General features: G+C 38.6%; 1 protein-coding gene across 1 annotated transcript in view; it reads left to right on the top strand.

Moving 5' to 3' along the window:
• Positions 1–25604, top strand: part of LRP2 (LDL receptor related protein 2) — a 196332-nt gene that overhangs the window by 69153 nt on the left and 101575 nt on the right. The window contains exons 12-20 of the mRNA XM_060016628.1: positions 1521–1744; positions 3608–3814; positions 6291–6493; positions 8304–8444; positions 14539–14742; positions 21107–21299; positions 23566–23691; positions 24379–24509; positions 25188–25325. Of these exons, the coding sequence (XP_059872611.1) occupies positions 1521–1744; positions 3608–3814; positions 6291–6493; positions 8304–8444; positions 14539–14742; positions 21107–21299; positions 23566–23691; positions 24379–24509; positions 25188–25325 (1567 nt within the window). The remainder of the gene's footprint in view (positions 1–1520; positions 1745–3607; positions 3815–6290; positions 6494–8303; positions 8445–14538; positions 14743–21106; positions 21300–23565; positions 23692–24378; positions 24510–25187; positions 25326–25604) is intronic.

The following is a 25604-nucleotide window of genomic DNA, read 5'->3' on the forward strand; positions in this document are numbered from 1 at the left end:
ACACAGTAGACCAGATAGACTTAACTGATATTTTTAGAACATTCCACCCAAAAGTGGAAGAATACACTTTCTTCTCAAGTGCACATGGAACATTCTCCAGGATAGATTCCATCTTGGGTCACAAATCAAGCCTCGGAAAATTTAAGAAAATTGAAATTGTATCAAGCATCTTCTCTGACCACAACGCTATGAGATTGGAAATCAGTTACAGGAAAAAAACTGTAAAAAACACAAACACATGGAGGCTAAACAGTGTGCTACTAAATAACCAAGAGATCACTGAAGAAATCAAAGAAGAAATAAAAAAATAAATAGAAACAAATGACAATGAAAACATGATGACCCAAAACCTATGGGACGCAGCAAAAGCAGTTCTAAGGAGGAAGCTTACAGCAATTTAATCTCACCTCAAGAAACAAGAAAAATCTCAAATAAACAATCTGACCCTACACTTAAAACAACTAGAGAAAGAAGAACAAACAAAACCCAAAGTCAGGAGAAGGAAAGAAATCATAAAGATCAGAGCAGAAATAAATAGAAACGAAGAAAACAATAGCAAAGATCAATAAAACTAAAAGCTGGTTCTTTGAGAAAATAAACAAAATTGATAAACCCTTAGCCAGACTCATCAAGGAAGAAAGGGAGAGGACGCACATCAATAAAATTAGAAATGAAAAAGGAGAAATCACAACTGACACCGCAGAAATACAAAAGGTTATAAGAGACTACTACAAACAACTATATGCCAATAAAATGGACAACCACAAAGAAATGGACAAATTCTTGGAAAGGTACAATTTTCCAAGACTGAGCCAGGAAGAATTAGAAAATAAATAAACAGACCTATCACAGGTAATGAAATTGAAACCATAATTAAAAATCTTCCAACAAACAAAAGTCCAGGACCACATGGCTTCACAGGAGAATTCTATCAAACATTTAGAGAAGAGCTAACACTGATCCATCTCAAACTCTTCCAAAAAATTGCAGAGGGAGAAACACTCCCAAATTCATTGTATGAAGCCATGATCACCCTGATACCAAAACCAGAAAAAGACATCACAAAAAAAGAAAATTATAGACCAATATCACTGATGAACATAGATGCAAAAATCCTGAACAAAATACTAGCAAACAGAATCCAACAGCACATTAAAAGGATTGTACACTGTGATCAAGTGGGGTTTATTCCAGGAATGCAAGGATTTTTCAATATACGTAAATCAATCAATGTGATACACCATATTAATAAATTGAAGAAGAAAAACCATATGATCATCTCAACAGATGCAGAGAAAGCTTTTGACAAAATTCAACACCCATTTATGGTAAAAACTCTCCAGAAAATGGGCATAGAGGGAAACTACCTCAACATAAGAAAGGCCATATATGAATTCTTTTTTTTTAAAATCCAAATGACTGATTTGTGCAACAAAGATAGGTCCCTGGAATGAAGTATAGGAAAACTGCTCCCAGTGAATTATGCTTAAGAAGTGTAATAATTTTGGTTTTTCTTTCAGGTTTTTTCAGTTGACATTAATGGTTTAGATATCCAAGAAGTTCTCAATGTTTCTGTTGAAGACCCAGAGAATCTGGCTGTGGACTGGGTAAATAATAAACTTTATGTTGTAGAGACCAATGTCAACTGCATAGATATGGTAAATTTGGATGGAAGCCAACGGATTACCATTATAAGTGAACATTTGGGACATCCTAGAGGAATTGCCGTGGACCCAACTGTTGGGTAAGTTATGTGAAAACATACTGATTCCAGCATTTTTGGAGTTTTATTTCTCCCCCTGTACACAAAACATCCATTGGCATAACTGAAGGTTAATCCTGACTTCTTTTAGGTTCTGTACTCTAGAATCCATGTTTATTTCATATCTCTTTTCATAGAAGCTTTAAAGGAGTTGGCTAGATATAATCCAATTTGAGGATATGCAGTCCAAACACACCTACTGGTGTCCTAAAAATATGTGATATTTTGGGGGTATGAGTTCTATTCTTAGTGTTTGCCACATTCTCCTGGCTGAGAAATTGGATTCTGTTTTCTGACTTTAATAGTATTGTCACAACTAAACCATTATTAACATGATCACTCTAACGTAAGTTGTGAAGTTGTTTTAAAGAGGGGATAGATCTGAAACCACTAGGTGGCGTTGCGAGGGGCTCTGAATATTCTTTGTGTCTCAGCGCAGAGAGAATTCAGCGAGAGGCAAAGTGATAGGTAAGAAGTGATTCATTAGAATAGGATGCTTGTGAGGCTTACAAGCGGGCAGGCGAGTGTTGTGTTGCCCCGAGCACTTAGCGGGTTACGTTTTTATAATCAAAGGAAGAGAGGGGAGGGGGAGAAGACCACCTTCTTTTTCATTCTTTGAGTCTTCCATCATTAACTCCTCCTATACGTTGGGCGGGGGAGTTTTTGAACCTACATGGTGTCTCCGGGACTGTCACAGCACTATGGAGAAATTATTTCAGGTCTCAGTACAATGAGGGTCTTTCACTTTGAAATATCACCTTTCCATAAGTTATTGTTTTTGCGTGTGTGCAAAGAGAATGTCCTAGGGGTCATTCACTTGTTGACATCACTGGGCAGATTGTAGACCTTATTTTCCACTGTTGTTTTATTGTTTTGGGGCGTGTCTCATGCTTCTGTTGCATGGTTTTGTTGTTAAGCAAGCCAGCCTGGCTTTGATGCTAAGCGACTTGCTCTGCTTTATGAGTCAAGCAAGCCCACATTGTTTCAGGATTTTTCCATTACTTTCTTGAGTGATCATTAACTTACTGTGGTCTCCCAAAGCCCCCTAAAGTTCCCTCTCTATCTGCAGTCCCCTAATGTGGTTTCTAAGCTAACTATTTGATTACCCTACTCTATCCCCTATCAGATCTATCCCTTTTAGTGATTTCTTGTTAGAGACTGGGGTTGAGATGTCAGTGTTAACACCTCATCACAAGTTGTTCAACTGTGAATCAGTCCAGCAAGAGTGATAATGCTTACTTTTCTCCAGGTGTAAATTAAAATTTTCCTGATCTTCACATTTGAGGCCAGTTATGGGAGACTAACTTTCTCCTAGATTTTCACAGTTGGGTCTTAGGAGCCTTGGATGAACTTGAGGCTACTTAAGTGTTGGTGAATGGTGATTATTCATTTCTGTTTCATGATTTCAGCTGTCCTTCCTTGAAAATGATGTATATGTTCTCTAGACTATGCCTTAGAGTGAGGAATTAAGGAGGGAAATGGCTTGATAGTTTTTTCTTTTTTACAGCCTTTACAGGCTGTAAAAAAGAGAAGTGAAGGATGGAGCCAGGGATCAGGGGAGAATATTAAGAAGTTAAGAAGGTAGATATGCATTTTTTTTTTTTTTTTTTTGCCTGTCAGTTAGTGCATTTTAATAGTTGCTATTTGGAGTTGTTGACTCTCCTGATTGGCCCTCACAATTTCTGATTTTTAATACTTTAAAATTTCTCTATTGTTTTAAACCCCCATGGTTCTCTAATCAGCTAGAGGAAATTGCCATTGATCCAAACATACAATCTCAAAAAATATTTTCTAGGTAAACTTGTAAAATAACTGATTCTTTCATCTTTTGGTTTTCTTTTGTAGTTATTTATTTTTCTCAGACTGGCAGAGCTTTTCTGGGACACCTAAGATAGAAAGGGCTTTCATGGATGGCTCCAACCGTAAAGACTTGGTGACAAGAAAGCTGGGATGGCCTGCTGGGATAACCCTGGATTTGGTATCAAAGCGTGTTTACTGGGTTGACTCCCGGTTTGATTACATTGAGACTGTAACTTATGATGGAATTCAAAGGTAAGAAGTATTTTTTTATATCTTTATAAGTTTTGGGGAAATACATAAAATTTATGGAGAGAGAAACTGAAGGACTAGAATTAAAAGATTGCTTTGTTGGTTGACATAACTTGAATGATCTTTGTGTTGACATTGCACGTTGTGACCTGCTCTGAGTTTTAGCTTGTGTTCCATATTAACACTCATTAAATATTACCTACAGCATTTGTTCTTTGATTTCTCTTCTCCAAGCCCTCTCTCACTCCCAGATGAAGCACATTATTTTCATTAACTTCCGAGTCCATTTATTTGTTTGGATCCCTTATGGTTTGTTTCCAAAGATCACTTTATCTTTTAGCTTTCTATCTTCCCTCCAGTAAATAAGTTTTATTATTTTTCTAACATTATCTGGTGGGAATTAATTGGGTTTTATACTGCTTTTATATATATTTCAAATCTTAATGAGAAATTCTGACTTTACCTGATACACTTAAAAGACATTTAAACAATATTTGAACGCAGAGTATGGCATGCCTTTTTCCTTCATCTTAGTCGGATTAGAGCTCACTATAAATTAATTAAATTGTTACCTATTTTAGATCCTCTTCTTTTGGTATTTTCAAAAACTGGTTAAAACATGGTCTTTAAATTTTGACCAAGAAAAATTACTCTAGCCAATTTGATTTTTCCAAATGATGTGATTTTATTGTTTTCTCAATGAAAAGAATATTCTAGTTTTGGTTTCTCCTTTGTCTCTATTTTGTAAGGATGGTATCACAGTTTGCCACTGGATTTTATATTCTTAGAACAATCTCTACTTGGTTAAATGAAGTGATTGGGTATTAAGGCTATGACGTATTGTCACTGAAACTGGTTCCCATAGTGAGGATAGGAATTAATTTAATGAAAAAATAATCATATAAGTCATATAAAAACAATTGAGAAATTGCCTATTTTTTTCAGCATTAATTTTATAGTCTAAATATTTTTATGCTATGGTTAAAGTAAAACATAAAAATCAATGGAATTTCAGAAAGATTCGAGTGGTTTGCTGGCTGTGGAGAAACATGGAGGAGATACTAGAACTCACGAGTACAGCTAAAATCATAAAGTCATTGCCTCTTGCTTTACCAGCAGGTGGCATTTAGATTTATGGAATTTATTATTATTATTATTATTTTTTGGCTGCTTTGTGTCTTCATTGCTGTGTGCGGGCTTTCTCTAGTTGTGGCGAGCGGGGGCTACTTCTTTGTTGTGGTTCGTGGGCTTCTCATTGCGGTGGCTTCTCTTGTTGCAGAGCACGGGCTCTAGGCTTGCGGGCTTCGGTAGTCGTGGCACACAGGCTCAGCAGTTGTGGCACATGGGCTCAGTTGCTCTGCGGCATGTGGGATCTTCCTGCACCAGGGATCAAACCCGTGTCCCCTGCATTGGCAGGCGGATTCTTTAACCACTGTGCCACCAGGGAAGTCTTCTAGACTTCTGGAATTTGCTAAATGAAAAAAAGAAACCCATTAATTTTAATGTACCATGTCACTATTGAGTGTTTCAAAGTTTGCACTCACTTGCCATCTTGGGTTTCTTTGTTTTTTTCACATGCAGTGTGATTCCCAGGGTTAGTATCTTCAAGTCTTTTCTTAAAGCTCTATTGTGCTCTTTAGTTTTTCAGGGCTGCTGAGATTTTTCTTTGAGGTCTTTCTCCTATGCCAAAAGAAAAGAGGTTTGTTCACGTACCGTCCTCTACCTCACTTTACTTATGTGGCCTCAGTGAATTACTGTTTCTGTAGATGCAGTCATGGCAGCAGTATTGATTTCTTCCCCTTGCCTAGCACCTCTTACCTGTGTTGTCTTCCATTTTAGTGGCTCTGGGCACTCTGCCTCCACTACAAATATGCTCAGCTGACGGTTTCGTCAGGCAGAGGCATACCAGTGGTAGCCCTGCTTTTTCCCCTCCCTGGAGTGACATCAGGAATGAGTCTGTGTGTTTGCTGTGGGTTGAATTCTCCAGCTCACTGTCTTGCTCCCTAATTGCTGAGAAATGGTCAGTGGTGCAGCGTGGAGTAAGTGTTGAAGTTGTCTACCAGACTTCCAGTCCCTTGTTACACTCTTTCCCCTACAAATGTCAAAATGATATGTCACATCTTAGACCTTTTATATGTGGAGCAACCTTAAAAGAATGAAGAGCAGGTGGGAAAACAGTAATTTTTCAAAAGATCTAGAACAAGCAAAGACGGAGACTGGAATTTAAGTGCCAAGGCTCTTTTCGAAGAGACAATAGGAAAATCCTTCTAGCGAGTATAGACAGAAATACACCTGCGTCTTAAAATGTTATAGACAGAAATACACCTGCATCTTAAAATGTATCTTGACTATATATTTCTATATTTGTAGCAAGAAAGTTTTTAGCTTTTTAATTTACGTGAACTAATTCCACCTTTTGTTTTTTTGGAACTAATTCCACCTTTAATCAAAATTGTATGCTATATATCTTTTGTAACAGGAAGACAGTAATTCATGGAGGCTCAAACATTCCTCATCCCTTTGCAATAAGTTTGTTTGAAGATCATGTGTTCTTTACCGATTGGACAAAGATGGCTGTAATGAAGGCAAACAAGTTCACGGAGACTGACCCACAACTGTACTACCGGTCTTCCCTGAGGCCTTTTGGAGTGACTGTTTACCATGCCCTCAGGCAGCCCTATGGTAGGCCCCTCAGCAGTGGAAAACCATGCTTGGTACTGGCCTTGGTAGAAAGGTTTTCTCAAGGTTCTCATGAGATTTGGGTGGCATTCTGAGATATATGATGGGTTATCTAGAGAGTTCAACCCTCTGAAATTGGCTTTGCAGATTGTTGGCATTCTGGAGAACTTGATGTATTTCAGAGTTAAAATGCCCAATCTACAAAGAACTTAGAGGTGTATTTAACAGATATTTATTCGCACCTGCAGTATACCAGATCCTGTCTACAGGCTGGAGAAAGAGCAGCAAACAAAGCAAACTAAAATACCCATCCTTATTCTACGGGAGGAATCTCCCAATTCAAACTTCTAATATTGCAGTCGAGGAAACTCGACTAAATGGTCATTTTAGGTAGTGTCAGAGCTTTTTTTTCCCTTCTTCTCTGTTGTATATTTATGACACCTGTTGTTTGGTTTGCATTGTTTCTGTCATAGGTCAGCTGGGTTTGGTTATCTCTCAGGCTGGTCACTTATCAAAGAAAAGAAATATTTTGATTCAGACACTGAATGTTATTTTATAGTACTTATGTTACTTATGTTGTTTTACAGTAAGTTTTGTTTGTTTCAAGGTTTTAAATTGACATGACTGTTTAGACTGTGTACACAGCTCCCTTCTGTATTTGCTCATGCATCAAAGAAAAGAAACACAATAAAATAGACTACATTGGAAGAAAGCTTAATATCAGTGAACAGTAATTCAGAGAAAGACAGATTTCACTTTAAAACTGTAATGCTAAGTGATAGGTCTGGCTAGGATGGAGAGAGACTATAAAGTAATTAGGTTGATTAAAAAAACTCAAACCAACCAACCACTAAACTGATAGATTCAGATGACTACCCTTCAATGTCGTCATCCTAGGAAACAAATACTTCATTGGAAAATATATACTGTACCTGAAAGTATATACTGTATTAGAAAATACCTATTTGGAATAATCAGTTCATGAGCTACTAAATTCACATCTGCCCTTGACCAAAAATATTACCCAGTTTTATTATCTAAATTATTTCTATTATTTGCTTCAGAATTATACCTGCCTGTGTTTCTCAAAATTAATCTACCCGAGAAGGTGAAGAGACTATTTTAAAGAATAACTCAAAGGCTAAGAAGACAATTTCAAAAGCAGACAATTTTAGCTCTGACAGCCTTGTGTACAGTGAACTTCCTGATGTCACTGCTTTGAGAATGGTTTTTGGAAGTATAAACTGGTTTGTGTTTCGGACATGCAGGGTTTTGGAATGAGATCTGGATTTGAATTCTAGTTTAGCTATTTAACCACCAAATAATCTTGAGCAAGTTGTCTCACCTTTTGGAACTTTGGTTTCCTTTTTTGTAAAATTGCGATAATATTTACCTCTTAGAGGCATTGATTGTTAAGTTGTCCTACAAAATAAGCATCCAGTGAGTTATAGTTATTTACTCTATTTTTTGAATGGTAAAAAATAATACTAAGGTTATTTGGGGGGCAGTTATATTTTAGTCACTGAGGCTAGCAGACAGAGTATGTTACAGTTATGGGGGGAAAAGATCCCCCAAGGTTATCCAGTTGCAGGAATCTTGTCTTTTTTTTTTTGCCACCATCAGTTTGAGAGTAGATTCGAGAGCAACGATGACATTGGGAGCAGCTAAATGTGGATGTATTCAGTAGCAACCAGTAATGATGTCTCCAAGGAGTTTCAAACCCATTTCACCACAGGTCTCAAAACGGCTTCGCATGTCTTGGATACATATGCATTTCTAATTGAGATTTAACCATGTGCATTTTCCCCTCCAGCTAGCAATCCATGTGCAGATAACAATGGGGGCTGTCAACACATCTGTGTCCTCAGCCACAGAACATTTAATGGTGGTTTGGGCTACCGTTGCAAGTGCAGGCTCGGCTACATTCCGGATATGGATGACTACCACTGCGTTGGTAAGAAATCACTTTTGGACTGTCTTTCTGACGGTCAGCACAGGGGTATGTGCTGCTCTTGGACTGGGCCAGCTCCCTGTAGCACTTCTTCACAGGAAATAAGCTTTTGGTAGCCCACGGGCATCTTCCTTGGTAGGCACCTTTCCCTTTGTACAAAGAGCTGTGTTTGAAGATGTAAATTTCTGTCCTTTGGGACACATCTAGGGTTTCCTTGGGCTCCCCTTTCCCTTTATTTCCTTCCTGAAATCTCTGTCTCTTTTTAATTTTTTTTAACATCTTTATTAGAGTATAACTGCTTTACAATGGTATGTTGGTTTCTGCTTTATAACAAAGTAAATCAGCTATACATATACATATATCCCCATATCTCCTCCCTCTGGCGTTTCCCTCCCTCCCACCCAGCCTATCCCACCCCGCTAGGTGGTCACAGAGCACCGAGTTGATCTCCCTGTGCTATGTGGCTGCTTCCCGCTAGCTATCTATTTTACATTTGGTAGTGTATATATGTCCATGCCACTCTCTCACTTTGTCCCAGCTTACCCTTCCCCCTCACTATATCCCCAAGTCCATTCTCTAGTAGGTCTGCGTCTTTATTCCCGTCCTGCCCCTAGGTTCTTCATGACCATTTTTTTTTTTTTTTAGATTCCATATATATGTGTTAGCATACAGTATTTGTTTTTCTCTTTCTGACTTACATCATTCTGTATGACAGACTCTAGGTCCATCTACCTCACTACAAATAACTCAATTTCGTTTCTTCTTATGGCTGAGTAATATTCCATTGTATATATGTGCCACATCTTCTTTATCCATTCATCTGTTGATGGACTCTTAGGTTGCTTCCATGTCCTGGCTATTGTAAATAGAGCTGCAGTGAACATTGTGGTACATGACTCTTTCTGAATTATGGTTTTCTTAGGGTATATGCCCAGTAGTGGGATTGCTGGGTCGTATGATAGTTCTATTTTCAGTTGCTTAAGGAACCTCCATACTATTCTCCATAGTGGCTGTATCACTTTAAATTCCCAACAGTGCTAGAGGGTTCCCTTTTCTCCACACGCTCTCCAGCATTTATTGTTTCTAGATTTTTTGATGATGGCCATTCTGACTGGTGTGAGATGATATCTCACTGTAGTTTTGATTTGCATTTCTCTAATGATTAATGACGTTGAGCATTCTTTCGTGTGTTTATTGGCAACTGTATATCTTCTTTGGGGAAACGTCTATTTAGGTCTTCTGCCCATTTTTGGATTGCGTTGTTTGTTTTTTTGATATTGAGCTGCATGAGCTGCTTATAAATTTGGAGATAATCCTTTGTCAGTTGATTCATTTGCAAATATTTTCTCCCATTCTGAGGGTTGTCTTTTTGTCTTGTTTATGGTTTCCTTTGCTGTGCAAAAGCTTTGAAGTTTCATTAGGTCCCATTTGTTTATTTTTGTTTTTATTTCCATTTCTCTAGGAGGTGGGTCAAAAAGGATCTTGCAGTGATTTATGTCATAGAGTGTCCTGCCTATGTTTTCCTCTAAGAGTTTTAGAGTGTCTGGCCTTACATTTAGATCTTTAATCCATCTTGAGTTTATTCTTGTGTATGGTATTAGGGAGTGTTCTAATTTCATTCTTTTACATGTAGCTGTCCAGTTTTCCCAGCACCACTTATTGAAGAGGCTGTCTTTTCTCCACTGTATATTCCTGCCTCCTTTATCAAAGGTAAGGTGACCATATGTGCATGGGTTTATCGCTGGGCTTTCTATCCTGTTGCATTGATCTATATTTCTGTTTTTGTGCTAGTACCATACCGTCTTTTTTTAAATTAATTAATTTATTTTTTATTTTTGGCTGTGTTATGTCTTCATTGCTGCACGTGGGCTTTTCTCTGGATGCAGCGAGCAGGGGCTACTCTTCATTGTGGTGCACAGGCTTCTCATTGTGGTGGCTTCTCTTGTTGCAGATCACAGGCTCTAGCCATATGGGTTCAGTAGTTGTGGCACACAGGTTCAGTAGTTGTGGCTCACGGGCTCTAGAGCACAGGCTCAGTAGTTGTGGTGCACGGGCTTAGTTGCTCCGCGGCATGTGGGATCTTCCCAGACCAGGGCTCGAACCCGTGTCTCCAGCATTGGCAGGCAGATTCTTAACCACTGCGCCACCAGGGAAGCCCCATACTGTCTTGATTACTGTACCTTGTAGTATAGTCTGAAGTCAGGGAGCCTGATTCCTCCAGCTCCGTTTTTTGTTCTCTAGATTGCTTTGGCTATTCGGGGTGTTTTGTGTTTCCATATAAATTGTGAAATTTTTTGTTCTAGTTCTGTGAAAAATGCCAGTGGTAGTTTGATAGGGATTGCATTGAATCTGTAGATTGCTTTGGGTAGTAGAGTCATTTTCACAATGTTGATTCTTCCAATCCAAGAACATGGTATATCTCTCCATCTATTTGTATCATCTTTAATTTCTTTCATCAATGTCTGATAGTTTTCTGCATACAGGTCTTTTGTCTCCCTACGTAGGTTTATTCCTAGATATTTTATTCTTTTTGTTGCAGTGGTAAATGGGAGTGTTTTCTTGATTTCACTTTCAGATTTTTCATCACTAGTGTATAGGAATGCCAGAGATTTCTGTGCATTAATTTTGTATCCTGCTACTTTACCAAATTCATTGATTAGCTCTAGTAGTTTTCTGGTAGCATCTTTAGGATTCTCTATGTATAGTATCATGTCATCTGCAAACAGTGACAGCTTTACTTCTTCTTTTCTGATTTGGATTCCTTTTATTTCTTTTTCTTCTCTGATTGCTGTGGCTAAAACTTCCAAAACTATGTTGAATAATAGTGGTGAGAGTGGACAACCTTGTCTTCTTCCTGATCTTAGAGGAAATGGTTTCAGTTTTTCACCATTGAGGAGGATGTTGGCTGTGGGTTTGTCATATATGGCCTTTATTATGTTGAGGTAAGTTCCGTCTATGCCTACTTTCTGGAGGGTTTTAATAATAAATGGGTGTTGAATTTTGTCAAAAGCTTTTTCTGCATCTGTTGAGATGATCATATGGTTTTTATTCTTCAGTTTGTTAATATGGTGTATCACATTGATTTGCATATATTGAAGAATCCTTGCATTCCTGGGATAAACCCCACTTGATCATGGTGTATGATCCGTTTAATGTGCTGTTGGATTCTGTTTGCTAGTATTTTGTTGAGGATCTTTGCATCTATGTTCATCAGTGATATTGGCCTGTAGTTTTCTTTCTTTGTGACATTTTTGTCTGGTGTTGGTATCAGGGTGATGGTGGCCTCGTAGAATGAGTTTGGGAGTGTTCCTCCCTCTGCTATATTTTGGAAGAGTTTGAGAAGGATAGGTGTTAGCTCTTCTCTAAATATTTGATAGAATTCGCCTGTGAAGCCGTCGGGTCCTGGGCTTTGTTTTTTAGAAGATTTTAAATCACAGTCTCAATTTCAGTGCTTGTGATTGGTCTGTTCATATTTTCTGTTTCTTCCTGATTCAGTCTCAGAAGGTTGTGCATTTCTAAAAATTTGTCCATTTCTTCCAGGTTGTCCATTTTATTGGCATACAGTTGCTTGTAGTAATGTCTCATGATCCTTTGTATTTCTGTAGTGTCAGTTGTTACTTCTCCTTTTTCATTTCTTATTCTATTAATTTGAGTCTTCTCCCTTTTTTTCTTGATGAGTCTGGCTAATGGTTTATCAATTTTGTTTATCTTTTCAAAGTACCAGCTCTGTCTCTTTTTCAAACTATGCTCTTGAAATTCTGTAGTATTTAATTTTGAGTTCTTTTCTCTACCATGTGTATATCTTTTCCACTTTAGATGTTAGTCTTAACTCTAATGGGGAGCACTTCCCATCACTTTTATTGACCTCTCTTAGGTCACCAATTTTGCCTAAGTCAAGTAATCACATCTTTATCCCACCTGGCTTTACTGCTGTATTCCAAACTAAACTCCTAAGTGTTGGGTGGCTCATTTCTTCATCTAGTGTTTACTCCTCAATTCAGATTTTCTCTTTATTTCTGCCTCTATGCTCTGGGTTTCATTCTTACCCTAAATGCTTCCTGTCCTCCTCTTTGGTCACCTGCACATCTACTCACAATTAAAATAGGCTACTGCCTTGGCTTCAGCTGATGATGAAATGCACTCCTACAATATTTGTTTCTCTTATGTTCCCTTTGATAACTCTCCTTTTTAATGCCTGTGGCAAATTCTTACTCCCTAGATGGTGCTGCTTCTTTCTGGCTTAGTATGTAAATTCTCTTATTTTAACTCAAACAAATTTGTTCACTTTGTAGGTAACCCTAGATTCAGATAAAAATCACCCTTGTTTAAAAAACCATGTGTTTCTTTTTGATTTCCTGGGATACTGTCACTGTCTCCTTCTTTGATCTTACACATCACTCCTTCTTCCTGTTTCCTCCATTCCTCCACTCCCCTTCTTCTTTCCTTCCTTCATTTCTTTCTAAAGAACTTACCTGGTGGCTGTCAAACTTCTTTTTTGCTGGTCTTAATATCCCCCAAACTTCAATAGGATTTTTTATATAGATCTCTATACAAAAGTTAATGTAACTTGAGAATTTTGATGGGATTATTATTATGCAGTTAATACCAATTTAGAAATTAAGCATATGGACACCATTTTTTTTTAAACATCTTTATTGGAGTATAATTGCTTTACATTGTTGTGTTAGTTGCTGTTGTATAACAAAGTGAATCAGCTATACGTATATATATATCCCCATATCCCTTCCCTCTTGCGTCTCCCTCCCACCCTCCCTATCCCACCCCTCTAGGTGGTCACAAAGCACCGAGCTGATCTCCCTGTGCTATGCGGCTGCTTCCCACTAGCTATCTATTTTACGTTTGGTAGTGTATATATGTCAATGACACTCTCTCACTTCATTCCAGCTTACCCTTCCCCCTCCCCGTTTCCTTAAGTCCATTCTCTATGTCTGCATCTTTATTCCTGTCCTGCCCCTAGGTTCTTCAGAATCATTTTTTAGCATACGGTATTTGTTTTTCTCTTTCTGACTTACTTCACTCTGTATGACAGATTCTAGGTCCATCCATCTCACTACAAATAACTCAAGTTTGTTTCTTTTTATGGCTGAGTAATATTCCATTGTATATATGTGCCACATCTTCTTTATCCATTCATCTGTTGATGGACACTTAGGTTGCTTCCATGTCCTGGCTATTGTAAATAGTGCTGCAATGAACACTGTGGTACATGACTCTTTCTGAATTATGGTTTTCTTAGGGTATATGCCCAGTAGTGGGATTGCTGGGTCATATGGTAGGTCTGTTTTTAGTTTTTTAAGGAACCTCCATACTGTTCTCCATAGTGGCTGTATCAATTTACATTCCCACCAACAGTGCTAGAGAGTTCCCTTTTCTCCACACGCTCTCCAGCATTTATTGTTTGTAGATTTTTTGATGATGGCCATTCTGACTGGTGTGAGGTGATACCTCATTGTAGTTTTGACTTGCATTTCTCTAATAATTAGTGATGTTGAGCATCCTTTCATGTGTTTGTTGGCAATCTGTATATGTTCTTTGGAGAATTGTCTGTTTAGGTCTTCTGCCCATTTTTGGTTGGGTTGTTTATTTTTTTGATAGTTAACTGCATGAGCTGCTTGTATATTTTGGATATTAATCCTTTGTCAGTTGATTCATTTGCAAATATCTTTTCCTATTCTGAGGGTTGTCTTTTCGTCTTGTTTATGGTTTCCTTTGCTGTGCAAAAGCTTTTAAGTTTCATTAGGTCCCATTTGTTTTTGTTTTTATTTCCATTTCTCTAGGAGGTGGGTCAGAAAGGATCTTGCTGGGACACCATGTTTTATATAAATAAATCTTAAGGATAAATTTCTCAGGGAAAAGTAAGATTGTAATACTTCAATTCAAGATTGTTTTGCCTTCACAGTATTTTCTTCTTCCCTTCTTTCCATTATTTCCAACTATGTTTTCTACAGATTTATTTATTTTTATGTTTATTTCAGAATTATAACATGTACTTTATGGGTGTGTAAGTAATTTCTCTGGAATTGGGAGAACGCGAGAACTATGCTGTGGCTGACTGTGTGTGTCCCTCTTTCTACAGCTGCTGAGCGATTTCTGTTCTTTTCATCTGACGTGGCTGTTCGTGGCATCCCGCTCACCCTCTCTCACCAGGCAGATGTCATCCTTCCAGTGACAGGAGGTGCTTCCGTCTTTGTTGGGATTGATTTTGATGCCCAGGAGAAGGCTATCTTTTTTTCAGATACAACAAAAGACATGATTTGTAAGCAAAAGATCGATGGCACAGGTGAGAAGGGGTTTAAAGGGTTTGTTTTTGCATATTTTGTCTGTCTTCAATAATAATACTAATAATTTTTTCACTAAAACCTTGCATTCACTTCTTAAGCAGGGTCTTTTACTAAACTTGCTAAATACTTTTAGATTGGGAAAAGAAATCTATTGCTTTTCTTTTGAATTAAGTTTAAGTGAACAATTCCTTTATTTTCAAAATAACTTACAAATGAGAGTGCATTTTAAAACAAATATTGTTGTAATTGGACAATTAAGAATATCAATATTGACAAATATTAACCTATGGACACTCCATAATAAGAGTGTCATATGTATGAAAGCTGTTAATGGGTTAATTAACTAGAGACTGTTCCCTATATTCAAGTAGCCAGACTGAGCCAATGGAATGACCTCCCTATAGGAATGCTGCACTACATAAATGCTGGGCTTGGAATAATAATATTTATTTTTAAAAGACATGAATTATATGTAAATATGGATTTATTGTCAGTTTTCAGTTGATTGGAATTCTGTTAAAATCTTCATAATCCTCACAGAAAGATAAATTATAGTCAGTCATACCTTACCATTTGGGTACTTTATTGGATGTTGGCCTGATCCAGTACTTTGATTTTAGAATCCACTAATGGGTCGAAACCTGAAGTTTGAAAAACAAATCAGTAGCCAGTATAACGTAGCAACTAAGAGGGGCCAGCTCAGGAGCTAAAGTGCCTAGTTTTGAATCCTGGCTCCTCACATTTCCTAGTTATGTAATCTTGGGGAAGCTACTTTCTTTGTACCTCAATTTCCTAAATCTGTGAAATAGGAATAATAATAATAATAATAGAGGTACTACATAGCTCATAACGTTGTTGAGAGAATTTTAGGCTAATACATGTAAAACACCTAGAATAATGCCTGGAAAATAGTAAAAATTCAGTAAATGTTAGCTATTATTGAAGCTGTTCTCAATGAAAAACTCTATTGCTCTGCCCCACCCTGCCCCCAACTCAGACCTGCTCGCTAGAGGTAATTCCTTACCATTCTTTTACCTGTTTGTTCTATTATTTGTCTCCGTGTTTCTAAATATTTTGCTTACACTGTTACTGAGTCCAAGTTTGTACTGCTCGCTGCATGACAGGCCAGTAAATCTAGAGATGAGGTGTTGGGGCAGGGAATAGCGACTTTATTCGGAAAGCCAGCAGACTGAGAAGATGGTGGATTAGCGTCCCAAAGAACCATCTTACCCGAGTTAGAATTCAGGCCTCTTTTATACTAAGAGGGGAGAGGGTGTGGTTGGTTGTTGCAAACTTCTTGGTGCTGGAATCCTTTGTTCTTGCAGCTGTCCATGTACATCTGGTCACTGTGTTCTTATAAACCACTAACAAGACAAATGTTATTCTCTGTTCTGCAACTTTTTATCTCTATGTGAATGGAAAAGTCGTACACCTTTAAAGGTCAGAGCCTTGAGAATGGGCTCTCCTGTGTATTTCAGGCCATAGGCAACGTTCCTTTACAAAAGGTGCACAGCCAGCATGACTAAGCACAGGCAACAGAGCACAAAGGTTAGAGCTAAAGGAATAGATTCAGTATGGAGTCAGGTTTGTTCTTCTCTGTTGCAGTACTACTTCTTGATTTGCATATTAGACATTTAATTTCATTGTTATAGATAGGGATTTAGCTCTTACATTCCCCTCTACCAACCTCCCTCTCCCCCTGTTCTCCCTAAAAAGCTAGATTGTAATTTTTGTTCGCTGCTAAGTCAAGTAGTATTCCATGATAACATTTCTTGAACAAATTTTGATTTTTTTTTCCTGCAGTTAACAATTGCTCCATCTTCATTTACTTAGTTTTCTATGTAGCTATTATATTTTCCCTAAATGCTCCAACAGATCTATCAAATGCTTGTCTGTGTATCTATGTATCTATCAAATGTGAACAATCTATAATTTTTTCCCCCTCTGCTGTTCAATTGGATCTGGTACACAACTCTTGTCTTCCGATTTCCCTCGGCCACTTTCCTGTGCTGGTTTTCCTGTTACTGGCAAGCCACTTGTTTCTCTTTCCAGACTGATTTCCTTATTTTGCTGAAACACATTTTATAGTAGCTTCTTAAGAAGAATGAGTTGGTGGTACATATTTCGAGTCTAAAGGTGTTTTCATTTTGCCTTCCAACTTGATCATTTGACTAGGTGTAGGATGAAAGCAATTTTACCTCAGAAATTTGAAGACATTGCTGCACTCTCTTCTAGTAGCCAGTGTTGAGAGTCCTATGCCATCCAGAGTAGCATTTCAGTGTGTACAACCTTTTTGGGGGGAGGTTGTTTTTGTTCCTTTCTGGAAACTTTTAGAATCTTTTGGTTATCCCATTCATCTTGAGATTTCTGTCCTATTCTGGGAATTTTCTTGCCTCTGCTTTTTCTATTCGAGAATGTTAGATTAATCATCTACTTTTTCTTATCTTTTCTTTCCTGGTTTTCATCTCTATCATTTTGTTCTACTTTCTGTGAGACTTTTTGGCATTTTAGTTTTAGCCTTTCTATCGAATATTTAATTTCTCTTATATTTTCAATGTTGAAGATCCCCTTCTTGCTCTCTGATTATTCCTTTTTTAAAAATAAAGCCTGTTCTTGCTTCATAAGTTCAATCTTTTCTTATTCTATGAAGATATTAATTACATTAAAAAATTAATTTTCCTCGGGTTCCTTTTTCCTTTTGGTTTGTTTCAACTTTCTCCTTCATGAAGGAAGCTTTCTTCAAATTTCTCTGAGCCTTGTTTGATATTAAGAGCAAAGCTATGAAACACTGATCAGAAGGCTGTTGGTATGAATGGGCCTCATCAGCTGGTGATAAGGCAGCTGTTTTGTTGGGAAGCTTCCAAATGTCAGTATCAGAAAATCCTCTCTGGAGATAGTCAGTTTCTCCTTAGTAGCTGCTTCCATTCTCCCTGTTGGAGTGAGAGGAGTAAGAGGGGGGAAGCTAGTCTCTGTTTGGGGAGCAGTACGGAGGACAGGGAGCTGAGGCCCGTTCAGTTCAGTGTTCACATATATAACCCTCCTGTGCTCAGTCTGTGCCGATCCCAGCCCTCCATTGTGCAATGTGTCCTCAGCCCACAGCCTCTCTGCTTGAGGTCCCCCAGAGAAGAAAATCTCTGGTCTGTTAGAGGAGGTAGACGGAGAGGAGTGTCATACATGCTCAGGGTCTGAGAGGAACCTCTGGGTCCAGTTGCTTCCGATGCCAACTTTTAACTAGGCCCCTTAGCGTCCTGCCCCTACCTTTTTCAGAGCCGGTGCTTCTGCGTGCAGACACGCTGAGGCTCTGTGTGTGTGGATGTTGGCGCTCCCCACTGCCGGCACGTCTCTCCTTTCACTTAGTGAGTTACTTTGGAGAAGTCTCTTTCTCTTCCAAACTCTGTGGAAATCTTTCATCTGCTGTTCTTTCACTGTCATTATTAAAAGGAGTTTGGAAGGAAGAGGAGTTAAACACAGTGGTCAATCTGTTATTTTGAACCAGAATGCATCTTTTCTGAGGACTAGAATTAGGTCTGCTGAGCTACACACAGGCTAAGTCTCCTGTAGATGCTTCCACAGGTCAGCTTCCTTCTGCTTTGGCAACTGCAATTCTCATCATGGGTTTTTTTGTTTTTTTAAATCAATTTCAAGTCCACATGCTGAGCAAATTGCCTTTACAAAGTTTCTTATAGTTAGTGGTTAAACTGCTTGTGCTCCGGTGAAGGATGTATTTTTGTACATTGCCCTGTTTTTCTCAGTGAGCAGGTTAAGTGTCAATGAGTTTATATGCAAAAACTGAATGGTCAGAAATCAAATTGAAGTCAAGACGGGCTGAATGAAGCCCTCAGGGAACTTGCTCCATCAATGATCCCTTCTCTCCTCCAACTTCTCTTGTTCTACTGACTTTTCCCCATCAGATATGCTCAAGTCTCTCCCATACTAAAAAACCTTCAACCCACCCTTCACTCCACGTTCCTCTCTAGTTGCAGCCCTCTCTCCTCAAGTTCATGAACAAGCACCTTAAAAGTTTGGTCTACACTTTCCTGGCCCTACTTTCACATTTGTCACCTCTTCACACTATGTCACTTGAGACCCCTTATCCTGGTCACCTCCAGTCCCTTTGTTATAAACTTTATCCTTATCTTTGGCGCCTTAGTCGTCTTCTTTAAAATGCTTTTTCCCCCTTGACAACACACTCATGAATTTCCTTCTATTTCTTGACCATTCTTTCTAGTGTTCCTTACACGTCTTTTCTTCTTTGCCTGTCCTGTACACAACTGTGATCTCTAGTGTTCAACATTGGTCCTCCTTTTATTTTTTAATTTATTTTTATTTTTTAATTTGTGTATTTATTTTTGGCTGCGTTGGGTCTTCGTCGCTGCGCGCGGGCTTTCTCTAGTTGCGGGGAGTGGGGGCTACTCTTCGTTGTGGTACACGGGCTTCTCACTGTGGTGGCTTGTCTTTGTTGTGGAGCACGGACTCTAGGCGCGCGGGCTTCAGTAGTTGTGGCTCGCGGGCTCTAGGGTGCAGGCTCAGTAGTTGTGGCGCACGGGCTTAGCTGCTCCGTGGCATGTGGGATCTTCCCGGACCAGGGCTTGAACCCGTGTCCCCTGCATTGGCAGGCAGATCCTTAACCACTGCGCCACCAGCGAAGTCCGGTCTTTTCTTATTCTGCATTTTCTTCTGCATAATTTTGCGCCTTCCGTATCTTTCGTTACCATCTATGTAGTAGTTATAAATCAGTGTGAGGAGACTTATAATAGGCCATTTCCTGAATGTTTTTCCTCCTCACCTGGAGAATGAGGGGAAAGGTCAGGTAAGGCTTCTTACAGGAGGTGATGAAAATCTCCATCCAAACTCTCTCTCTGGGGTTTAGACCCATAGAGCCAACTGCCTTTTGGATGTCTCACCAGGATATCCCACAAACCACCTCCAAACCAATATGTCTAAATGTCTACCTTTATTCCACTTCTCCAGACCCCTGCCTTAGGGGAAGGGCACCACCTCTCCCCCTGCCCACCAAATCTGGTGGTCACCCAAACTTCTTCCTTTCTTTCAGCCTCTACCATTAACTTATTAACCTCCAGCCATGCTTTGGAGCGTGTGGAATCCTGTCTCTCTCCCTCCCACTTCCACATCTTTGCTTTCCTGCAGCCCCCCGTTCACCACTTCCTTTGGGAAACCTCTCCACACCTGCACTTTGCCTCGGTTTCCATACCAACCTGTGCATACCTCCATCACAGCACCTGTTACTCTTCTGTTGTTTTCCCTCTTGGCCTAATTGCCTCCCCCCACCTCTCCCACTTCATTACCTTGAAGATACCTTGAAGACAGCGTCCACATTTCTTTCAAAATGCTTCACTTTTCTATGACTCAGTTTCCTCATGTGCAAAATAGGGATAATAATAATTCCTACTGTTGAGCTGTTGTGAGGATGGATGAATTCATGTAAAGTACTTGGGCCAGTTCCAGGCTCATAGCAAGTGCTCAGTATAAGCTATTATGATTAATACTATTAGCAATATCATGTTTCTTCAATGTCTAATATGGTGTCTAGCACACAGAGGACTTTCTTTTTACAATTTGCTGAATGAATGAATGGAAAAAGCACCAGGATTGTTTTTCTTCCTTCAAAGGAAAGAGCTGTGATTGTTTACTCTGATTCACTTTTTTTTTTAAAGAATATTTTGTTGTGATAGTTTCAGGTGTACAGCAAAGTGATTCAGTTATACATTTTCCCATTTAGGTTGTTACATTTAGGTTGAGCAGAGTTTCCTGTGATTCACATTTTCTTTAGTAAAAAAAGAAAAAGGAGGGGAAAAGTCATAAAAAATTCACAAGAAGAAAGTGGTCTTTTTTCTTCTTGTACCCAGTTCTGATTTCCTTTCTGGTTCCTGGTCTTTTCCAAACTTGGCAACTCTGTGGCTATGAAAGACTGTTGATGAGAAAGTTGGGCGGGAATATCTCATAGATACCCCCAGTCGTACCTGGCAGTGTCAGCTTATCAGCGCTGTCTGTGGGTGGTGGTTGTGAGTATGTGAACTCAGGTATCTCTTCTTCAGATGTTCTGTACTGAGAAATTTTTTCTGGAAGATTGAACAAGGGAGTAAATCCAGGCCATACCTCTCCTGGTTCTATTTATCAGTCATATCTATTCTTTGAGATCCAAACTTTTGGAGATGGATAGATTTTAGGTTTATCTCATGTGTTGCTTTGCAGTTGCTTTACCATTGCTTTATTTTTTAAAAGAATTCCACATTACTGAAATATTCTCTAGTTCTCACACAAAGTTTAAATATGCAGTGGTAGGAAAATGTATGTCATGTAAAATATGCTTACTTTAAACCATGTCCATATTTTAATTTACAGGAAGAGAAATTATCACAGCTAACAGAGTGCCAAGTGTTGAAAGTTTGAGTTTTGACTGGATTTCAAAGAATCTTTATTGGACAGATGCTTCTTATAGGAGTGTCAGTGTCATAAGGCTAGCTGATAAATCGAGGCGCACAATAGTCCAGAATTTAAATAACCCACGATCAATCGTAGTTCATCCTATTGCTGGGTAAGTGTGTTCATGTTTTCCTAAGAGCTTGAAACTTATGTCTTGTACAGTCATTGCAAAGTGATGCCATAGGTATTTGGCAAATTCAGTAAATACAAGATTGAACCATGTAAATTGAAATCACCTTAGATTGTGTCCTTTTAGCATATGCTGAAGTGATCACTTTATCTCCTTCCAAAAACTTTCTCCTAAGCTTTGGCTTTTCAGTCTTCACTGGAGTGTGGTTTTTTTTTCACAGTCGCAGAGGACCAAACAATGAGACACAGATTCTGTGGAGAAGGAATGAATATGCAGCAGAATTATCAGGAAAGGCTCAAGTTCTTTCCCTGCTTTAATGTATTGATATAAAGCTTACCAAAACTTGCTTAATCATTCAGTAGTTTTCAGAATAAAAAGTCTTTCAGACCACAGACAAAGTTTCATGTTTAACCATTGCATTATTGGTGGAGTCAGACAAGAAGAGACAGAGCATTTCACGCCATGCCTTTTTGTTCTTACCTTTCTTATTTAAATATGCTTGATAGCTAACATGAAGTCTGAGATAGGCAGTTGTGTTTCAATAGAGTAGTTAAAAAAAAAAGATGACTGGTAATTCACTAAAGCCTGATTGAGGGTACATAGCAAACACTTTACGTAGTACATAATCTCATCTAATCCAAAAGCTGGTTTGTGAGTGAGGTATATACAAGACCTGTTTTGGAGATAAAGAATCTGAGGGGCTTCCCTGGTGGCGCATGGGCTTCCCTGGTGGCGCAGTGGTTGAGAATCCGCCTGCTAATGCAGGGGACACGGGTTCGAGCTCTGGTCTGGGAGGATCCCACATGCCGCGGAGAGACTGGGCCCGTGAGCCACAACTGCTGAGCCTGCGCGTCTGGAGCCGTGCTCTGCAACGAGAGGCCGCGACAGTGAGAGGCCCGCGCACCGTGATGAAGAGTGGCCCCCGCTTGCTGCAACTGGAGAAAGCCCTCACACAGCAACGAAGACCCAACACAGCCAAAAATAAATAAATAAATTTATAAAATAAAAAAAAGAATCTGAGGCTCAGAGAGATAAAGTAACTTGCTCAAGGACCCACAGCTATTAAGCAATAGTTAGTATTCAAATTCCAGGCCTGTCTGACTGCAAAGCCTGTGTGTCTAACATATTTTAAAACTGATGATGTTATTGATAAGAAATTTTATTGCCCAATAGACAGTTAAACAGTTGATTTTCTAGTGAATTTATCTTAAGCTAAATCTTTGGCATTGGGTTTTGAAAAGGCATTAAATTCCTTTCCTGATGTATCCTTCATATATTTATCCTTCATATATTTATTTTTATAAATGTATTTATTTTTATTTTTGGCTGTGTTGGGTCTTTGTTGCTGCGCGTGGGCTTTCTCTAGTTGTGGCAAGAGGGGGCTGCTCTTCGTTGCAGTGCACGGGCTTCCCATTGCGGTTGCTTGTCTTGTTGCAGATCACGGGCTGTAGGCACGCGGGCTTCAGTAGTTGTGCCATGCGGGCTCAGTAGTTGTGGCACAGACTCAGTAGTTGTGGCACACAGGCTTAGTTCCTCCGTGGCATGTGGGATCTTCCCGGACCAAGGCTCGAACCCGTGTCCCCTGCATTGGCAGGCGGATTCTTAACCACTGTGCCACCAGGGAAGTCCCTGTCCTTAATTTAAAACAATATGAAGTCACGTTTCAGAAAGTTACCTTTTGGAAAGACTAATTTTAGTTTTTAAGGCTCATATGAAAGAGAAAAGATTTTTTCCCTACACTTATCTTTTTGCCACTCCTCGGGTTAAAAAAAGACCTCTTGGGTAAGATCATTTAAGAGTTACGTTTATTTGGATGCATTTTTCATCAGGGATGAAATGCTTTCCTGCAAATTTAATTCCTTGTGGAAGATGACTAAAGAGTGATCTAGTGGATCCTGGATGTTTAATCCAGAAAGAAAGTGAGAGATTAAAATCTGTTTTCTTGCTCATAGTTTATTTCAAGAGCATGAAGTATTTAAAATGTAACCTGAACTGTGTCTTTTTAAAGAATCTACTTGGTGACAATAGTTTTAGGTCCTGAAGTCTAGCACAGTGGTTCTCTGCTTTGGATGCCCATTTTAATACCATTTGTATTTTCGATATATTTTTCTGTATAAACCCAATAGCATACAGAAAATGAAATTAATTTGCAGCAAGTCTCTGGAGAATCTGTGTTTGTGCTAAATCTCTCTAAGTCATGTAGTTTGTCCCAATGTTAACATCTTTGATTTATTACCTCCTTTTCTAGGTATATATTCTTCACTGATTGGTACCGTCCCGCTAAAATTCTGAGAGCATGGAGTGATGGATCTAACCTTTTGCCTATAGTAAACACTACTCTTGGGTGGCCCAATGGGTTGGCCATTGATTGGAGGTAAGTAGGAATCATCCCAAATTGCTGAGTTCCCACTTACTATGGAAGACATATACATAGTTGGCCAGCTTCTGCTGGGATGAAAACATATGTAGTAATGAATATTCTGAGGAAATTGCTAGAGGAAGCAGAATAGGGCAAGACCTAAACCCCACTAGAAGTAGAACAGGGATTTGATGAAGTACAGGTCATGTGCAGTTTTTACAGGGGGCATCTTGAGGATAGGAAATTGTGTCAACAAATGTGTATTTGCCTATATACACCGTGGGAGGATTTTTGGAATATGAGATTTAAATTTTAAGAAATTAATCTGTCAAGGAGTATAGGAAAAGGTAACAGGGTAGATAAGCTTACAGACCTCAAATGCAAAAGCAGTTTATAGGAGAGAAAAAAGGAAGAAACGTGTTTAACCTTTTAAACATCAGTTACTACGAATATTTTTCCTAACTTGTGGATTTAATAAGGAGAAAAGTAAAATTCCTAGCTTGAAGATAATAACATTTCAAGTTTTCTAAGACAATTGGAAATCACTTCATAAAAGTTGTTTTGTCTTTCTGGAGAGCATGAAACTATTAAACTTTGCTTAATAAATGTGTCAACTGAACGTGCTATTTTTGAATGCCCTTAGTATAAAGTGTGCTTTGCTAGTTTCTGGATAACCAATAACCAAGTATTTTATTATTTTAGCTCTTCACGATTGTACTGGGTAGATGCCTTTTTTGATAAAATTGAGCACAGTACCTTTGATGGGTTAGATAGAAAAGTCCTGGCCAGTATACAGCAGATAACACATCCGTTTGGACTTGCCGTCTTTGAAGGTACGTTTTGAAGCAAAAGAAGTGTGTTTTATTTATACTGTACAAGTTGTATAAAACTCATCCTCATTTGGCAATCTCACAATTCCAGAAAAGCTGGTCACTTTTTTAATTGAAATGGTGCTTTTATGTATAAATAAAACATTTGGTTAGTTGACTGAGTATTTAACTTTTATTTTTTGTTTGAGAAATTTTGTTTGAGAAAATAAATAAATAAATAAATTTTAAAAAAAGGCTTCTAAGAGGTAGGGTCTCTCTCAGAGATCCATACCATCAACTCCTATTGTTTTTATTCCCTGGTTATATTACACTCCTCTAGAGCTCTTCCCTTTCTCTCCAAGTCATAGAATTTTCACCTCTACTGGTGCAGGAAAAATTTGTATCAGGAAGTATTCTTGCAACTCTGTTGTTTTATACGGGGTCCTTAGCTTCAGAAGCTCAAAAGTCAATAAATAAATGTTTTATTTAAGAAAAAAAAAGAAAAAAATATATATATATGGGCTTCTAAAGAATCATTTCTAGAGACGAACAAGTCATGGAAAATGATTACAGAAACATATTACAGATATTTATGGAGGAAGCTTCCCACATTTGGAAGAAGCATTACAAACATATTGCATTTTCCCAAGTGATTTGTAAGTGAACTGTGGCGAGAATACTAATCACTGTGTTCCTTCTTAGACTACGTGTATTTTACTGACTGGAGACTGCGTGGTATTGTTCGAGTCAGGAAAACAGATGGTGGACAACTGGTGGTCCTCCGAAGTGGCGTTGGTGTTGTAATGCGTGTGAAGGTATATGATACCAGAATCCAGACCGGTGAGTGATGTTGCCAGCTTCTTTCATAGGGATGTGTTTAATATAGTGGCTCCTTTTCTCTTTAAGTACCTTATTATTTAATATAACTCCTGATAGTTTTATCTTCCTGTCACTCAGATAGTTTTAAAGTGTAAGATTTAGAATTTCTGTTCGACTCGGCTAACTTTAAACCTGTGTTTGAGAAAAACACGTTTCAGCACTTTCCTGTATTTATATTGAATGTGCTATTTGGCACGTTGATTTCCAAGAGGAATCGAGTTTTTAATATTGGGTCTGACA

This window comes from Delphinus delphis, chromosome 7 (genome assembly GCF_949987515.2).
Source record: "Delphinus delphis chromosome 7, mDelDel1.2, whole genome shotgun sequence".
Taxonomy (NCBI): Eukaryota; Metazoa; Chordata; class Mammalia; order Artiodactyla; family Delphinidae; genus Delphinus; species Delphinus delphis.